Genomic DNA, 18,547 nt, shown 5'->3' on the forward strand with positions numbered 1-18,547 from the left:
GACTTAGCAGATTTTTATTCATATAGCATCTCCACACTGAATTTTGCTAAATTTAGTTACGAACTTTATAGGGTTTACTAATTGGACATGCAATGTTCATAAGCTTGTTGCAATCTGCAATTTAAATTTCTTTAGTTATTATTTGGCTCCTGTGGATTGAGAACCAACTTGAAGGGCATTGTTGAATTAATTTGATCAAGGTGGTGCAGTGACAGTCGATTGGATTGGACTGGATGACTGATGACGCTTACCTACTACTCCCTTGGCATGAAATTGGATCAAGGATTGTACTATATTTATGCTTTTTTGCTCATATATTGGGCTGAATTTCTTCCTTCCATTTCTTACCTAAAGTGAGTTTTAGTTGGATTGGGTTTAAGTGAGAGAGTAGTAGTAATTGTTAGTTGGCGTCTGAATCAAATTTTTTTTACGATTGTAGATTTGGTGGAAGTGGTAGGTATATTGATGGTTGCATATTTTTTGTATTGATGTATTTTTTACAGATTTGGTTTGGGTTTGGAATAGGAATTGCAATGGGACTTGTGATTGGTTATTATTTGTTCATCTATTTCTAACCAAGTGATGTTTTAAGGATAGCTTGCCTTTGTCTTTCTTTTCAATCTATTGATTTTTGGTTCTAGTTTATTTCTATTATGTATTTTAAACGTGTTTCTTTTCCATTATGCACAACCTTAAATAAATATATATATATATTTATTCTTTAAAACTATTTTTATTCTTCATTCTGATATATATATTAATATAAAAATTTGATAAATAATTGTATATAATTTATTAAAATGTAATGATAAAATAATTATGTATAATTTATTAAAATGTATTATAAAATAATTGTGTATAATTTATTAATATATATTGTATTAATGTAAAATTTAATATTATAAAAATGAACAAATTTCAAGGTAAAAAATGTATACTTTCCATGGAAAATGTCTATTTTCTAGGGAAAATAACGATAATCAAACACCAAAAGTTAAAAAGTATAACAATTTCTAAGTAGAAAATTAAGTCAATCAAACACATTCAATTGACATTTTCTTTAGAATTTAATTCTAGACAATTCAATTCCCTAGAATTCATTTTCTTTTCACTCACATTCTACCCTTGCAATCAAACACAAATGCTTTATGCAATCAAACACTACAAAAGATAGAATTTAAGTAGAAAATACTCATTTTCCATAAAAAATTAGTACAATCAAACAGGCCCTTAGATTTTTATCCTGGAAATTCCAAAGGTCATATTCATTCCCACTATATTTTAGCAATATTATCTATTCTTGGCTGCAAAAGGTGAAATCCCTCACCTTAAGAGCCCCTCACACACTACCCCATGCATGTGGGAGGGGTTAATCACGGTACACGACGGCCCCCAAGGTAGGAGGTACAGTGCATAATGCTCACAAGGAGCCACCCCCACAAGAGGATGAAATTCCCACACTACGGCTGCCATGACTCGAACCTACATGCTTATCTATTTTATTTGAACCACTTATGTAAGTTCTCCTTAGAAAACATGGGGTTTCCATAAGAACATGATATTCTGTTTTCATCTCATTGCCCTTTTTGAAATTCTTTTCTTGATTGTTATATAATTTGTCTATTGGAAACAGTCCGGATATGGTGGGCAGACAAAGCCAGTTTTCAACAAAAAGGTCATGGCTCATTTTGGATGCTTTGTATTATTTCACACATTTCTGGGGATGCTATTTGGGTCTACTAATTCTTTGGCCATGGATATAGAATTTTTTTTTAAAATCAATATGGCTGATTGATAATTAACTTGATTTGGCTGAGACAAGCTAAGACCACCAAGAAGATTGTGCTAAGGCTGGAGTGCCAGGGGTGCAAACATGTGTCACAGCACCCATTCAAGGTTAACTTCTTTAACTTGGAGTTACTCATGAAAATCAGCTTCCTTTGTGCCGATTGCTTTTGATTTCCTTGTGATTTGTTTCTGCAGAGGTGCAAACATTTTGAGATTGGTGGAGATAAGAAGGGAGAGGGCACTTCTCTATTTTGAGATGCGGCATCTCTGTTGATCATTCAATTGGAATGGATGTCTCTGTTTTAGTCAATTGTTTTATAGATTGAAGTTGTTTTGGCAAGATGATAGAATGTTCTCTCACCTGGCAATTTATTCCAAGTTTTTGCTTTTGGTTCGAATTCTCGCTTAAGTATCGGTTAAGTAGGATATCTAGCCTAATATTTTTCCACATTATTTCTTGTGCTTGGATTTTATTGGCACCTAACTTTGGTTGTTTACTTGTAGGATGGAATAGTAAAATAGATGACCTAATGTTATGTTATCTTGGGATGACCATTTTTGTGCCGTCTTCGATGTTTGTGTTTTCTATTATTTTAGGAAAGACAAATTACAAGTTGGATATTTGGTATTTATGCGAGAATCGAACTCGCAACTCATCAGATTAATATTTACATATATATTGTTTATCCGATCACTCGACCTATGTCTTGGAGATTATGATACCTTAAATTATATGAAGTTAATATCAACATGATTTATTAATGCATACATCATTATTCGAGAATTTTGTAGAGCAAAAGCAAAAAACTATATAATTGTGGCCCTTTAAAAATTGGATTAGTTATGAAAAAATGTTGAACTTTAATGGTTTTTTGTAGTTTTAGACTAATTTTTTAATTTCTTTTAACTGTAATGTCTGTCTTAATTTTTTTTATTTTAATAGCAGAATATTGTCCTCTTACCTTTATCAACAATTTTCCTATTGTCACTAATCATTTGATAAACATTTGTAAATGAGTTTTTTGTTTTGTTTTTTGGACTACACCTTATTACTGGCGTTTTTAGCCACTCCACCTTTAGAGCTATACTAAGGAGGTAAATCGAGGGATATGTCCGAGTGACCAAGGTGGTAGGCCTTGACACCACTAATGTCACTCCCAAAGTTCTCCCCCAGAAAGAAGCATTCTGCTTCTCCCAAGAATCGAAATTATACTGGGAGCTCCCAGACAAGATTTCAGCCTACCCCTTTGCCACTCGGCTATGCCCCTCGGGGCTGTAAATGGGTTTTTTGAATTTGTTCAAAGATTGAGTAAAAGGCATTCGACTAATTGTACCGTCATCTTTCGCTTGTCACCTATTTTTTGACATTTTATTTCAATTTTGTCATTGTTTAATGGTAATTATTGGAAAAATTGCAAGAAAAAAATAACTTTTATCATTGGTTCAAATTAAGACTGAATTCTTAATTATTTAGATAGAAGGTAAGGTTATATCAAGGTAATATTAAAATATTTTTAAAATTAAAATATAGAATGGTTAATATAAAATTAAGAAGTATTTTAAAATTTTTATCAAATTCTTTGTTAAATTTTTTGGAATATATTAGAAGATATTTGCGTTATTTTTTTTTTTATCTATAAGGTTTAAGATAAATTTATCTAAAGAGAGAAAGATAAATTTATTTGAAAAGTTCAAAATAAAGAATTATGTGATATCTTTTCTAAGGGTCGTCAGATAAATTTAAGAAATATAATGGAAAGTACTTTTATTTGAAATATTTTTCATATCTCATTTATTTCGATCTATATTTTAGTTAACAAACACTACTTTAATAGTATAATAGTAGTATTTAACTTTAATTTTGTTTGAATTTTGAATCCTCAATTATATATTAGCAAGAAAATATTAAATACTAATGTGACCGACTAAGTTAAACTAAGAAAAACATATGAAGAAAGACTTAGATATATAATATGGATCGCAAATACACAATTTTGTTATGTTGTTAGCATTGAACAATCAAGGTCAGCCCTGGGCATAGGCTGTCTAGGGAGCTGCCCAGGGCCCATGCCCATTTCAAGTGACTTAGGGGTATGCCTATTTCAATTTTCAAAATTTAAATTAATTAAAAAAATAAAATTAATTAAAAACAATAAATTTAAAAATTGAAGAGATGTTAGGAGACCTATGCTCATTTCAAGCCATTGTAATTTTTTAATTAATCTCAATCTCCCACCTTCTTTTTATCAATAATTAATTCCATGAGTATCATTACAATTTTTAATTTATCTCAATCTCTCACATTCCTTTATTAATAATCAATCCCATTCCCATGTGACACTTATCCTCTTACAATTATTCTATGTATTTTTATTTAATTTCAATCTCCCCCTTGTATGATTGTATCACAACTATTTATATGCGTCTGGCAATGATCGTGACTCCATCGTTTTTCTCAATTCCTCTCATTCTCAATTTTTTATCTATCTATTGTCATTTACATCTGTCATCAATATGAGCAAGCGTAGGTCTTCAATCTAACCGATTTCACAACTACACTTTCTCTTCAATGATTTCATTTTCGTACTCATTATCCCGTTGTGTAACTTATCAGTTATATTTTTTAATTTTTTTATTAGTCCTTAAAAATTATCAATTAGTTTTGTGTATATATTTTAATATTTGTGATCCCTCTATTATTAGTGAATCTATACAAATAAATTAGCGATGGTGTTTATTGAAAAATATATGTTGGAACAAATTAATTATAATAATTTAATTATTAATTTTTTATTTAAAAATATTAAGAAAATAAATTTAAAGTAAAATATTATAAATTTTATATAATAAAATTTTTATATTCTTGTTAATTTTATTTTTTAAATATAATCATAGACGGCACAATTAAAAATTTTGCTAGGGCCTCTAAAAGCTTAAGGTCGCCCGACAAACAATTATCCATTATCAATTATTAGAGAAACAGGGCGTGTGGGTCCACACACGCCGGCCCTGCAAACAATTATCATTTATCAATTATTAGACAAACAGGGTGTGTGGACCCACACACCCAACCCAACCCTTCCATATCGTCGTTTATAAGAATTGAATAGAATCCATCACATGGAAATTGTCAATTGGAACAGCAGTCGACCGTATAGGACACGGTCTGATGGGACGGGCCATGAGAATGCACGTGGTCGTTTCAAAGAATTGAATAGAATCCATCACATGAAAACTGACAATGGGTGTTGCATCATTTGTGGTTCATATTATATATTTTGGCTTATAAAATAATTAATTTGATCTATTAAATAATTATTTATTAAGATGAGTAAAAGAAAATTATATCAATAAGATTGTAATACTTTTGGAGTAAGATATAATATTGCTAAGATAAGATTGAAAAGTAATATAATATTTTTATCATGTTACGAAATTAGATCGAAAACAAAATACAATCAAACCAATCAACTACACAAGAATACAGAATTTAAATTAAAAAATCTAAATAAAAAAAATTACGGGCATAAAGAACAAAATATTACTAATCAAATATTGGTAATACAAAAATGATATAGTTGCTACCAATTTTAGAATATTGGGCACCTTTTTATAGACTTAAAATCATTTATCTGTACACAGAAAATCATATATTGATCAAAAGATGATTCATGAAGATATTCTTTCAGATGAGATAAATTTCACTTAAAATCGACTTTGACAACATTATAATCACAGTCAAATTAAGAGTTCAAATCTCAATCAAATTTGAATTTCGGGTCACAATTGTAATAAGCTCCACCTTGACACGAAATTCAAATATGAAATTATCTAAAATTATTTCTTCTAACAAAATCATAGAGAATTAGTCTCATGATAAATATCAACAAAAACTGCACCACAGGAAATATCACCCAAATCCACACAAAGTTTACTGCAATAGATATCTTCAGCCGCAGTTAAAGTATATCCAGAGATCAGCCTCAACATATCTTTATTGATCTTAATAACTTCGTATTTATCAATATAAACCTCTCTTGATAACTCCACTTTCATCTAAATCCATATGTCCAAAATTGCATGCATCTTAACCTGTAATAATGATAATTAAGATATTCTGATCCAATAATGGAATATCATACTTCAAAGTAGCTAATACAAAGATCAAACAACCCCAAATAATGTCAAATGATCGATAAACAAAATTCCAATAGAAAATAAACTAGAATGCTGGATTTGGGAAACAAATTTGGGCAAAAACAGATCTGAATCTGGGTTAGCAGGGTAATACCCTAGGACACTGTAAATAAAAATCATAATTTTAAGCCCTAGAGAATTATTAAAATTTTAGTGGGTATGTATAAATTTAGTAGTTAAATTTATTTATGTTATAATTAAATGAGATAAGGTATACAGTAAAAATATCATAATTCTGTGTTGAAATTGGGATTTTGTATTACTGTATGTATATTTATACATAGACTCGTATGTAAGTATGTATGTATGTATATCATATATGTATGTATATATATGTATATGTATAAAAAAAAGAAAAAAGCAAAAAATCGCTGAAAATCTAGAGCAAGCGCGTGGTCATACTTTGGTCGCGCCTGTAACAAACAAACCAGGGAGAGGGGGGGCATTAATGTCCCAGAGGACGACGGGAATGGCCTCTAGGACACGTGGCACCCTTGATTAGATGTTTTGCGGCAGAGCTTCGGTTATAAATAGCCACATTCGAGCAACCTCATTCATCCAAAAATTTTATTACTTAGATCGGGCATTTGGGGCAGTGTTGGGAGGATTTGAGAGTGGTTTTGATCCTTACAATGTGGACGAGCTTTCTGGAGCATTTGATGGCCAACGGAACAACAAGGAGGGAGAATCGAGCACTCATTGGAAAATCGCGAGTCGCCGGAGCTGAGGCTTTAAAAGCAAAATCGAGGTATTTTTGCTATGTTTTTTGCAAATCTATGGCTATAATTGGGTTCGGGAGGTCGATATTGAGGGGAAGGGAAGCTTCCTTTGAAGCTTTGGTGCCCGACAGGGTTGCCGGCAGCGTTTTGGCAGCCGGAGAAGACGACTCGAGAGGGGGGTCGGGCACGTGGTCGTACGCGCCCGCAAGTGGGGTGAAGGTGCGTGGTCCGCACGCGCCGGCTAGAAAGAAAAAAAAAGAGAAAAAAAAAAGAAAAGAAAAAAGAAAAAGAAAGAAAAGAAAATAAAGAAAAATAAAAAGAAATAGATAAAAATTTTGCAAAAATTTCTATTAAATCTGGAATTTTGTTTATGTCTTATTTTGTGAAAAATATTCTGAAAAATGATAAATTAATTATTTATTTAAATAGTTTTGCTATTATGAAAATAAGAAAAAATAGGAATTTAATTTGAAAAATTCCAGAAGGCTTTAAATATTAATTAAAAAAATTAGTAAAGAGAAAATGGATTATATGAAAGTCTAGATAAACTTTATGTCAATATTCTTAGACTTAGATGAGCTCCTATTGTTATTGGAATGCAAAACTGCTGAGTTATTGTCACAATATAACTTAAGCGGTCTTTCTATACCATCCAAAATGTGCAACATAATGACAAAATTCTACAGTCATATTCCATGGTTGGATGCCTCATAATGTGCCACAAATTATGTTGCCATGGTGGAAAATGCTATGAGTGTTTGCTTGGCACTCCTCTAAGAAATAGCTAATCCAGTTAGCAGATAAATGTAGCTTGAAATAGATATCCTACTGTCTTGACATTCTGCATAATCGGAGTCGGAATACCCTATGATCTTCAACTGATTTGATCTCCTATATTTGAGCATGTAATATTTTATTCTCTATAAGTACCTCATAACCTATTTAGCTGCTCTCCAATGATCCATCCCAGGGTTGTTTAAATATCTACCTAGCATTCCAACAATGAATGCTATGTTCGGACGTGTCTATCAAAGAGCCACAAGGCAAGTTGAGAAATGGCTCCCAAGTCTATTCCAAACTTCTCTATCAAACTGAGGTTATTGATTCTATTTGGATTTCTTGGCCTTGTATTATTGATCCTATTTGTTGTTTTATTTGTGTCCAAGTGTGGACAAGTGTTGTATATATTTAAACTTCTTGTGGATTGTATTGATTTCCTAGAACCTTTGAAAATCTAGATATGTATTAGTTTTCAAGGTGAACTAATGTGAAAACCTTAGTGTTGTTGGATTTAGTAGAATCCCAATGGTGATTAGATCTTGGAAGAGTGGATTAGGTGTGTGAAAATACTGAACCACTATAACTTTTCATTGCCTCATTTTTATTCGTTCTTGCTATATCTTGTGGCACATACAATCAAAATCTCAAACATCACTTATACATATTTAAGAAAGTATATTTTATATAAAATCATTCTTCAAGAATTTTCTATTAAATTGATAAAAAGTTTAATCATTCAATTCATCCCCTTTTTGGATGGCCATTTCCAAAGGGATCAACATGGACAACAACTCAAACACCTTGCTTCCATACCTATTTAACATACTTCCATCCAATATTAAACCCATTACCAATTCCATATCTTTGGGCACATTACTTAAATTGTTGGGCATTATCTAAAGGCATATATACTAGTTTAGAATGTAAGAGTAGTGTGGTCACATTGTGAGTTGTAAGCCAAACATATTTTCTTCTTTTTCTTTGTGCGCAACTAATCATTTTCATCACTACTGTATGGAGTGTTAAAACCATCGTTATCAAACTTTATATATTCACTGACATGTCTATCATCATTCTCTAATTTAGAATCTAAACTGTTATGTGCACCATTATTATTTACCCTTGCAGGAACATCTAAGGCTAGCCCTTGACCATTGTCAACAGTGGTAGATTTAAAAGCACACTTATTTTTCTTGCAATTACATATTCCTCATCATTTGTCTCATATCCTCAACAAAGCTCTCGTCACTTTCAAACTCATCCACATTGATTGTATTAAGATTGAAATCCTCATCCTCTTCATTGTCTTCATCACATATGTCTTGAGCATTAGGTGCATCCTATATTACTACCTCAATTGGTGCTTCATAATTAAGACCTACCTCAGAATCTGCATCTACCTCATCAACATGAACATCATATGCTCCATGGTCCACATCTACCTCCCCTACCCCATCATCACGTAACTCATTTATTCTTTTATTTACACTGACCTCATGTATATCCACATGTGTCGTATATAGTCTATGGTCCACATCCTTTTCCACTTGACTAGCCTTCTTTACATTGAATGTAAATCTTTAGAAAACCAAACTCTGCTCCCTCTTTCCACATTCTAAACACTCATCATCAGTAAAAACTAAAGTTTGATAATCCCAGTCTCACCTAGATTTGTAGTATATACCCTAACTTAAATAATTCACCATAATCCCTTTCGTTATCGAGCTACTACTTTGTCAATGGCGTTGTCTTCTCTCTTGGAGCTTTGCAAATCATGATCTCAAAACTCAATCTCCTTCCTTCAATTTCTTCCTCCACATCATTCTTTTCATCCCTTTCATCTTCGTCCTTTGATTCCTTTCTCTTTGTCTTCATTCTTTGATTCATCTTCATGTTTTCCTCTTCTCGTATTCCCTTTCCATGTTCCTCTTCACATCGTCTCTTCCTTTGGTTCAATTAGGGCTTCGATTCATCTACTTTTATTAGGTCTCTAGTTCCTCAACCCAACCCATTTAACCCCAATTAAATGTTTTATTTTATAATTTTTTTTTACATGTGTACATGTGAAGCCTACTTAAATATTTTTTAATTCAAGTGGTGACGTTAGCAATGACACATGTCTCTCAAATTAATTTCAGGTGTTGGATAAAATTGTACCAAATTGAACCAATTGGGATATAATTGTCAAAATTAAAACATTTGAATTAAATTATAAAAACACGAAAAAAATTTTCTCCGCTATTATTTTACCTAACGTCATGTTAGCTTAAACTAGATGAAGTTAACATCAACATAATTTATTAATGCATAAGAATTTTGTAGAGCAAAAGCAAAAAACCATATAATTGCTGCCCTTTAAAATTTGGATTAGTTATGAAAAAGTGTTGAACTTTAATAGAATTTTTAGTTTTAAACTAATTTTTAATTTATTTTAACGATAATGTCTGTAACCATCTTATAACATTTGTAAATGGGGGTTTTTGAATTTGTTCAGGATTGAATAAAATGAATTTGGCTAATTGTACCATTATCTTTTCACTTGTCACCTCACCTCATTTTTTGACATTTCATTTCAATTTTGTCATTGTTTAATGGTAATTATTGTGGAAAATTACAAGAAAAAAAAATTAACTTTTTATCCTTGGTTCAACGGTAGACTGAATTCTTAATTATTTAGTAGTATAGCAATAGTATTTTAACTTTAATTTTGTTTGAATTTTGAATCCTCCTTAATTATTATACATTAGCAAGAAAACATTAAATACTAATGTGACGTTATGACAGAGTTAAACTTAGAGTGTGTTCGATTAAAATTATTTTTCATGAAAAATATCATATTAATGAAAAATTTTCATGTTGCATGTTTGATTGTTTAATATTTTTCATGAAAAATTTTTATGGTACAAAATATTAAAACATATTTTTACCCATTTTTTATAAAAAATTACAACTAAAGAGAGATGTGAGAATTATTTTTCATAAAATTAAAAAATATTTTTTTTCATTTTTTTCCGATCAAACACACTTTTAGATATATAATATATGGACAATGAGAACGCATATGGTCGTTTCTAATAATTGAATAGAATCCATCACTGGAAATTTGAAAATTGGAAAAGCAGTCCACCGTACAGGACACGGTCTGATGGAGAGATAAAAAAGAGCAAAGACTTTTCTGTTTAGTTAATTAATATCTTTGGGGTTGCAATAAACTGAGGGAACCAATCGACAGAGTTAAGACTTGGAAAGAAACGTTTATAGACGCCACAGAGTTGATTGACTCCTTTTTAAGTCTTTCTCTTCATTTATTTTGTAAGAAGCTTCCCATCACTTACTCCTCCATCAATTCAGGCCACATTTGTGGTCCATATTATATATATATATATATAAATATATATATGTGCTTGCTTGATTATAGATATTAAATATTTTAGCTTATAAGATAATTAATTTGATTTACTAACTGAGTGTTTATTAAAATAAAATTGTATCAATATAAAGTTGTAATATTTTTCAGATCAAAATATATAATTGTCAAGATAAAATTGAAAAGTATTCTAATATTTTTATCAAAATGTTTGTTAAATTTTTTGGAATGTATTAAAGGACACATGTGTTATTTTTTTTCTTATATGTAAGGTCTAAAATTAATTTATCTGAAAATGAAAGAGATAAATTTATTCAAAAAATGTCAGATAAGAAATTACAATTTTTTTTTCAATTGTCGCCAGATAAATTTAAGAAACACAATGAAAAATATTTTTATCTAAAATGATTTTTATTTCTTACTTTTATCGATCTTAATTAATAAACACTACCTAAATAATTAATACAAATTAACATATTATTCTTTGATCATCCATTGACAAAAAACTTTTTATTAATTAATCTGATTAAGATGGTTCATGCATGCTGCAGTTTCGTATTTTACTTTAATATTCCATATAGACTTGACCCAGTGACAGGTGTGCTTAGTCTTCTTCTTCCTGACAATCTCGACGTATTTGATTCATCAAATAATGGTTAAGAGAGAGCCCTTCATGTCTGCGAGCCTTCTATATAAGCTTTATTTGTTAGTTGTTGCTTCAATATGAGCAATCTGATCTGATATACAGCAGAGAAGATATATAATTAAGTGGGTACAAAGATATCTATATGGCAAGAAAAATGACCGTTGGTTTGTGGGTTCTCCTACTTCACCTCTCCCTCCTACTGCTCAAACCAGAAGCTGCAGATTCTCGTGCTCCTCGACAGGCAAACTCTCTATCTTTCTCCATTTTATCTTTGACATATACATACATGGAAAATAAGTTTATATATATATATATATATATATATGCTATCTGCATTCTTCAATTGTTTGATTCATCATGCAGGCTTACATCGTTTATATGGGGGACACCCCAGAGGATGGATTTTCTACATCTTCTCTCCATACAAGCATGCTGCAAGAGGTTCTTGGCAGGTTCATCCTCTATTGCCTCGTGCTTGAGTTGCCCTATCTTGTAAAATCATTCACTAATGATAACAACTCAAACTACTATAATCATTTTGTTAACTGTCATATCACCTGATCGTTTCAAACTTATAGAAAGAATTTTAATTTTATATTTTATATTATTATTTTTTACTCCCAAGATTAAATATTGATGTGAAAACTTTGATTACATATTCAGCAACGATGTATCGGCATCCCTTCTCTATAGCTACAAGAAGAGCTTCAATGGGTTTGCTGCCATGTTAACTGAGGACGAGAAGACGAGGATTGCTGGTACATTAAATCAATTTCCAGAGAACTACCAAGATGATTATTTAGCAGGAAAACTACGTTTTTTTTTTTTTTCTTGCTCATGAAAGAATGTTAAATTTTCAGATATGAATGAAGTAGTTTCAGTATTTCCCAACAAGAAATATCAACTTCACACAACACGGTCATGGGACTTTATGGGTTTTTCCCAACAAGTCAAAAGAACAACCATTGAGAGCAACATTATCATTGGAGTTCTCGACTCCGGAATTTGGCCGGAGTCCGAGAGCTTTGTCGATAAAGGATTTGGCCCGCTGCCAAGCAAATGGAAGGGCACCTGCCAAGTCTCTTCCAACTTCACATGCAATAAGTACTATTTTGTAACTTCTTTTTTTTTTTTTTTTTTAATTTTATCTTTTCTTATAAGTTGCATATTTATCCTAACATTCCATTCTTCTAATGCTAATGTAGTAAAGTTATCGGTGCACGGTTCTACCGGAGCGACGGGGAGTATGCCAAGGAAGACGCAAAGTCTCCGAGGGACACAGACGGCCACGGAACACACTGCGCATCCACAGCAGCCGGAGGCGCAGTTGGCATGGCGAGCCTGATGGGGTTCGGCATGGGAACTGCGAGAGGAGGCGTGCCAGCGGCCCGGATTGCAGCGTACAAAGTATGTTGGTCAGACGTCTGCCGAGCCGCCGACATTCTGGCGGCGTTTGACGACGCCATTGCCGATGGTGTTGATATAATCTCCATCTCAGTTGGAGGGGGCTATCCAACAGATTATTTTGAGGATCCAATAGCAATTGGAGCTTTTCATGCCATGAAAAATGGGATATTGACATCCACCTCAGGGGGTAACGACGGACCGAACCTTGCCACCATTTCGAATGTAGCTCCTTGGCTTCTTTCAGTTGCTGCTAGCACCACTGACAGGAAGTTCTTGACCAAGCTTCAGTTGGGTGACAATCAAGTCTACCAGGCAAGTCTTACTTCCTTGTCATGTCCTCTCCTTGTTTTAGTAGTGCATATGAAAACTCTAGGATCACTCGTGGGAATCCAAGTGACCTGAGAGTTAAGATGTGTCGGGAAAATGGTCTCAAAAGTTACGTCCCCATGCGACATGATCACTCTCTCTCTCTCTGCCCTTGGGGCCTAATTGGTCACCCATATCCCAAGTTTAAAGGTAAAGGGGCTAATAGTACTTACTGTGGGTATTGAATCTGCATGCTTCTCATGCAGGGAATTTCCTTAAACACATTCAAGATGCAGAAAAAATATCCCATGATCTATGCTGGAGATGCTCCAAATACTACAGCAAACTTCACTGGTTCCATATCCAGGTAATGTAGAAGAGCTCTGGCAAAATCTTGCAAAAATTCTTGTATAATAGTTCAAGTTGACAAAATAAAGCTAGGGAAGCTAGCTAACACTTCCTTGGAATGGCCAAAATTTCTAGTTGAGCCCGCCCTTATTCCTAGAAAACTGACTCTGCAGGGACGGATTTATTTTTAAGTTGTCCTGAACTAAAGCCAATCTACTACTAAATTAATTTTTTAGTGTAAATTTATTTTTTAATAATAGTCCAATTCAAAAAAAATTATAGTCTATTCTAAAATTTATGATGTGCAACTCTCTACATTAAATCCTAATTAAAAAATTAAGATTAAATTCATTCAAATTTTATTATTAATTTCAAATAAATTCAAATAATAAGTTCAATACTCTCTTTCTAGTTTGAAGTTTCAATTGCGCTTGTGTAGCTCTCACGTCTCTTCAATTTTGGTTTTTCAATTGGCTTTGACTTGTCAACCAATTAAATCTAATTTCTCAACCAATTAAATCATCTCCCCCTCTGCAGAGCGCTTCATTGCGCCTGGAAATTGGGATTGGATATTGACAAAGGAATGATTGGAATTGAAGTTGGGGAAATCTATGTAAGAAGCTGCCAATTAATATATTATATAAAAATTGAACTAAAATTATCTCTCTTCGATCGTGTCCCCTTAATTTCTCCGAATATTGTTCGCAGCGATTCTTTCATCTTCCTCTTCCTTAATTTTTTAATTGTTGTCATTGGCATGTCTCTGCTCCTCTTTAGTCCAATCGAGTTGATCATTGCTCATCTTCGCTTTGACGATGCCATTTTCCTCCTCATCCTCTCTTTACGTGATCTAAGAGGGTACAGATCATGTTTTTTTCACACATTTATTTTTTAATTTTTTGTATGAATGATTAATTTATGAATGGTGACTCTCGATTTTTCTTATTTCTCTCTAAATTATTAATTGATTTTGTGTATATATTTTAATATTTGTGATCTCTCTATCATTATTATTATTATTAAAACATCTTCTCTATTTTTCTTGTGTTTTTTTAAATTATTAATTAATTTTGTATATATTTCAATATTTGTGAAGTTTTTGGTGATTTTAAGGGAATTGTGTTTAATAGGTTATGAGATTTCTTTTGTTTCTTTTTTGATCAATTGAAATTGGACATAGGTCTGCTTGCTATTTTAAATTACAATATGTTTGTGAGTTATATTTTTTAGTTTGTGAGTTATGTTTTTCAGTTATTTGAGGATTTTAATCTGTAATTTATAAATAAAAATTATGTAAAAATATTTTTTACAAGTTAACATTAAAAGCACGTGTTTTAATGTTGAGTTGAATATTTTAATTGTTTGATTATTGAATTATATATATATATATATTTTTTTTGGGTATAGCACCTGCTCCAGTAGAGATCTCTCGATTTCGAAATGTAACGAATTCCTGTGTAGTAAAAAAAAATGAGATGCTGTATTTTTAAGATTGGATTTCATATTCGAATAAACCTCATAATCGTAAGAAAGTTGGTTTTTTAGCTATGGGCCTACCAAAAGAAAAATTGGGATAGGATCTTATAAGATCTCCCCCCTTCCAAATCGGACATGAAAGTTTCTTTTCATCATAATGGAATAGCAACTTTTTACGAAAAAAAGAAAAATATTATTATTTTTTTCAAAAATAGAGATAGTCAAATTAGTGAAAGTATTTTAATTATTAATGGACAAAATCAATCCAGTGATCTATATCAATTATTACGGTACAACTTCCTGAATCCGCCCTTAGATGGACGGTTTCAATTTGAATGAAAATTTATTATATGACTTTTTATTTACATAGCCCCCCCCCCGCCCAATATGGATTCTGGATCTGCCCTGCTCATCAATGGCTGTGGGAATGCAGGTACTGCCTCGGAGGCTCGCTGAACCCGAACTTGGTGAAGGGTAAAATCGTTCTCTGCGATGGTATCGGTAACGGTATCATCAGTACCGGGGAAACAACGCTGTTGGCCGGCGCAGCTGGGGCTGTGACGCAAGTGACAGGCTTGAGGGATTTTGCTTCCTCTTATCCTCTTCCAGCAGCTGTAGTAGGAGATGATGGTGGTAGCGCTATTCTCAGCTATATCAACTCCACCAGGTACACAGATTTCTTTTAGATCAATTTATTAATTGTTCCCTTCATGAGCATATGTATTATGAACCTAAAAATATTCTGTCTATTGATCAAACAGCAATCCAAAGGCAACTATATTCAAGAGCAATGAGGCCAATGATACTCTGGCTCCCTATGTGGCCTCCTTCTCATCCAGGGGTCCAAATCTCGTCACAACTGATATACTCAAAGTACGTTATTGATTTGTAGTAATCTATCTAATCTTCTTTTATTGGTGTGATTTCACCTTCATATGAACAAATTGTTTCAGTAATTGACATTAATGCTTATTCCCAGTAAGTGTGTATAAGAGAGGTTCAACTTGATAGCCCTTGGCCTACACAGTGCTTTTGGGTGCCACATCGTACAAGAGGGGCATATTTTTTGTTTTCATCAATTGGAATTGTGGTTTCATGCTTCCTTTTTACATTTTCTGATGCAGCCGGATATAGCTGCTCCTGGAGTCCACATCCTAGCAGCATGGTCACAGGCTTCATCGGTGACAGGAGTAAAAGAAGACCGAAGAAGAGTAACCTACAACATGGTATCCGGGACATCAATGGCATGCCCACATGCTTCTGCCTTGGCTGCCTACATCAAATCCTTTCACCCTACATGGTCCCCTGCTGCAATCAAGTCTGCCATGATGACTACTGGTAATTAAGCTACATCCTGTACCCTTTTTTACTAGAATTAGATTGGCCAGTTTGCCGATCTCAACCAGGGACCTATCAAAAACTCTTGCTAGTTGAGTGCTTAATGATATTGAGTTGACCACTTTCGCACTTTATTGTTGTTTTCAGCCCTTCCCTTGAGCGTGGAAACTAGCCCAGAAGCAGAGTTTGCGTACGGTTCAGGCCATATGAATCCCCTTAAAGCGACAAACCCTGGCCTTGTATATGATGCAGATCCAGTTGACTACATCAAGCTTTTATGCGGACAGGGCTACAATAACACCGCCTTGCGACTCGTCACCGGCGAGAAGAGAACTTGCTCGGATGTTGGCAGAAATGGGACAATGTGGGACCTAAACCTTCCATCCCTGACCCTTTCAACCATGGCCTTGACGCCATTTAACCAGACATTCAAGAGGACGGTCACAAATGTTGGGCTACCCTCATCCACATATCATGCCAGACTGACTAATCATAATTCTGCACAGGCACTTAGGATCAGCGTCGAACCCACAGTTCTGACATTCACGTCTCTCGGGCAAAAGCTAGGGTTTTTGGTGAAGGTGGAAGGAGCAATAGGAGCAACAAGGGTGTCTGCTTCTTTGGTGTGGGATGATGGCACACATCAAGTGAGAACCCCCATTGTTGTCTATGCTTCACAAATACTACCTACTTCATTGTTCTAGTTACGTGATGATAAGACCAGTAGAGGCTCCAGTAATAAGAGTGGATGGAATGCAATAAATATCCTTCAAAAGAGGTAGAGAAAAATCAAAAAGAACTTGTGGGAGAAAACAACAACAACATACAACATATCCGGCCGTTATCCCACTATGTAGGGTTGGCTACATGAACTCTAGACTTCTATGTGGGTTGCATCCCAACAGATAGTTTGTCTAGAATTCATATTTGGATCCGACTAGGTTTTACGCTAGCTGTCGGCTACCTAACGCAAGCCTCCTCCTTTATCCGGGATTGGGACCTGCAGTAGATAATATCCCCTGGCGGAATAATGATGAAATGGAGTTTGAATACCATCTTCACATGGAGAAGTTTCATGAGATGGTGGTGAATGAAGATAATTGATATAGTTGTGTTTCCATAACTTAAGTGCAAAATGAATTACAAGAGCCATACAGAAGATAGGGCTATAAGTAAAAGTGATTAGCAATTTAGAATTTATATAATTAATCTCATGGTGGGATAAAGACATAATATGTCATTATTATTATTGTTTTTATTTTCCTTGCATATCAAAATAGATTATACTAAAAATTTCAAGGTGCTTAATATTTTTTGTTTACCACAATGTTATTTATTCTCAATGCTTTTAGAACAACATATTTGTAGAAAGAATAACAAATTGGGATATGTTTTTTAAAATGGATTATGTAACACTCCAATCTTTGGGCATGTTAGAATTTTTTTCTAAATTGCATAACTACCACATAGAAAAATTCTTCGTTAAGTTCCCCTTCGCATCTGGAGTTCATCTGATCCCATACAAAGCATTACAAATACCTCTAGTATGCCCTGCCTTAATCTAGATTCCACTTTTTTATTAAATTATCTAGGTGCATTAAACTATAGTTAAGGATAGAAAGCATTTGCATTGAACCAAATGTTTCTTCTTATCATCTAAGAAACATTTAACTTCTCTTTTTGTTCACATAAAAATACGTCACCAAAGCCCTTTAATTTCAAAAATGACCTGTATGTTTTGAAATCTCATCAATTCTGTGCTTCGAAATTTGGTGTCTTGGAGAACCTTCCAATTCTAGTACATAATGTCTTGAAACCTTTAGTCCTTGTTTCAAAATTTATTACTTTTTCTCAATTCCTGAGAACCTTACAACGTATTTCAAACCCCTTGCTCCAAGTTTCGAAACTTCTTGTTCCATTTTATTTTTCAAATTTTATCACCATTAAGTTTCGAAACAATAAATAGATGTTTCAAAACTTACCATCTCTTCTATTATTTTTGAAAAACCCTAGACCCTAGTTTCGAGCACAAAACTCCTCATGCAAATTTGCTAGGAAAGTGTTCTCTTTTATTTTGATGCTAGGAAAGTGTTCTCTTTTATTTTGAAACTCTAAGTTGACATAGAATCGATGTTTCGAGGCCATCTTGGCCAAGAACTTACAAGAACATCTTGT

At 33.2% G+C, this 18,547-nt stretch overlaps 1 protein-coding gene across 10 annotated transcripts in view; it reads left to right on the forward strand.

Annotated features, from left to right (window-relative positions):
• LOC127811391 (cucumisin-like) overlaps positions 1-18,547 on the forward strand; it is a 127,011-nt gene that overhangs the window by 57,617 nt on the left and 50,847 nt on the right. Inside the window, exons 1-10 of one of the 10 annotated variants that reach the window (XM_052351206.1) lie at positions 11,500-11,738; positions 11,861-11,949; positions 12,161-12,255; positions 12,358-12,601; positions 12,703-13,216; positions 13,477-13,577; positions 15,468-15,701; positions 15,796-15,907; positions 16,159-16,372; positions 16,520-17,680. In XM_052351206.1, the coding sequence (XP_052207166.1) occupies positions 11,640-11,738; positions 11,861-11,949; positions 12,161-12,255; positions 12,358-12,601; positions 12,703-13,216; positions 13,477-13,577; positions 15,468-15,701; positions 15,796-15,907; positions 16,159-16,372; positions 16,520-17,076 (2,259 nt within the window). In that variant the 5' untranslated portion in view covers positions 11,500-11,639 and the 3' untranslated portion in view covers positions 17,077-17,680. Of the gene's footprint in view, positions 1-11,485; positions 11,739-11,860; positions 11,950-12,160; positions 12,256-12,357; positions 12,602-12,702; positions 13,217-13,476; positions 13,578-15,467; positions 15,702-15,795; positions 15,908-16,158; positions 16,373-16,519; positions 17,747-18,547 lie in introns of those variants that run through there. The other 9 variants (XM_052351214.1, XM_052351223.1, XM_052351244.1 and 6 more) reach the window with 9 other exon arrangements.

The sequence above is a fragment of the Diospyros lotus genome, chromosome 1, assembly GCF_014633365.1.
Source record: "Diospyros lotus cultivar Yz01 chromosome 1, ASM1463336v1, whole genome shotgun sequence".
NCBI lineage: Eukaryota > Viridiplantae > Streptophyta > Magnoliopsida > Ericales > Ebenaceae > Diospyros > Diospyros lotus.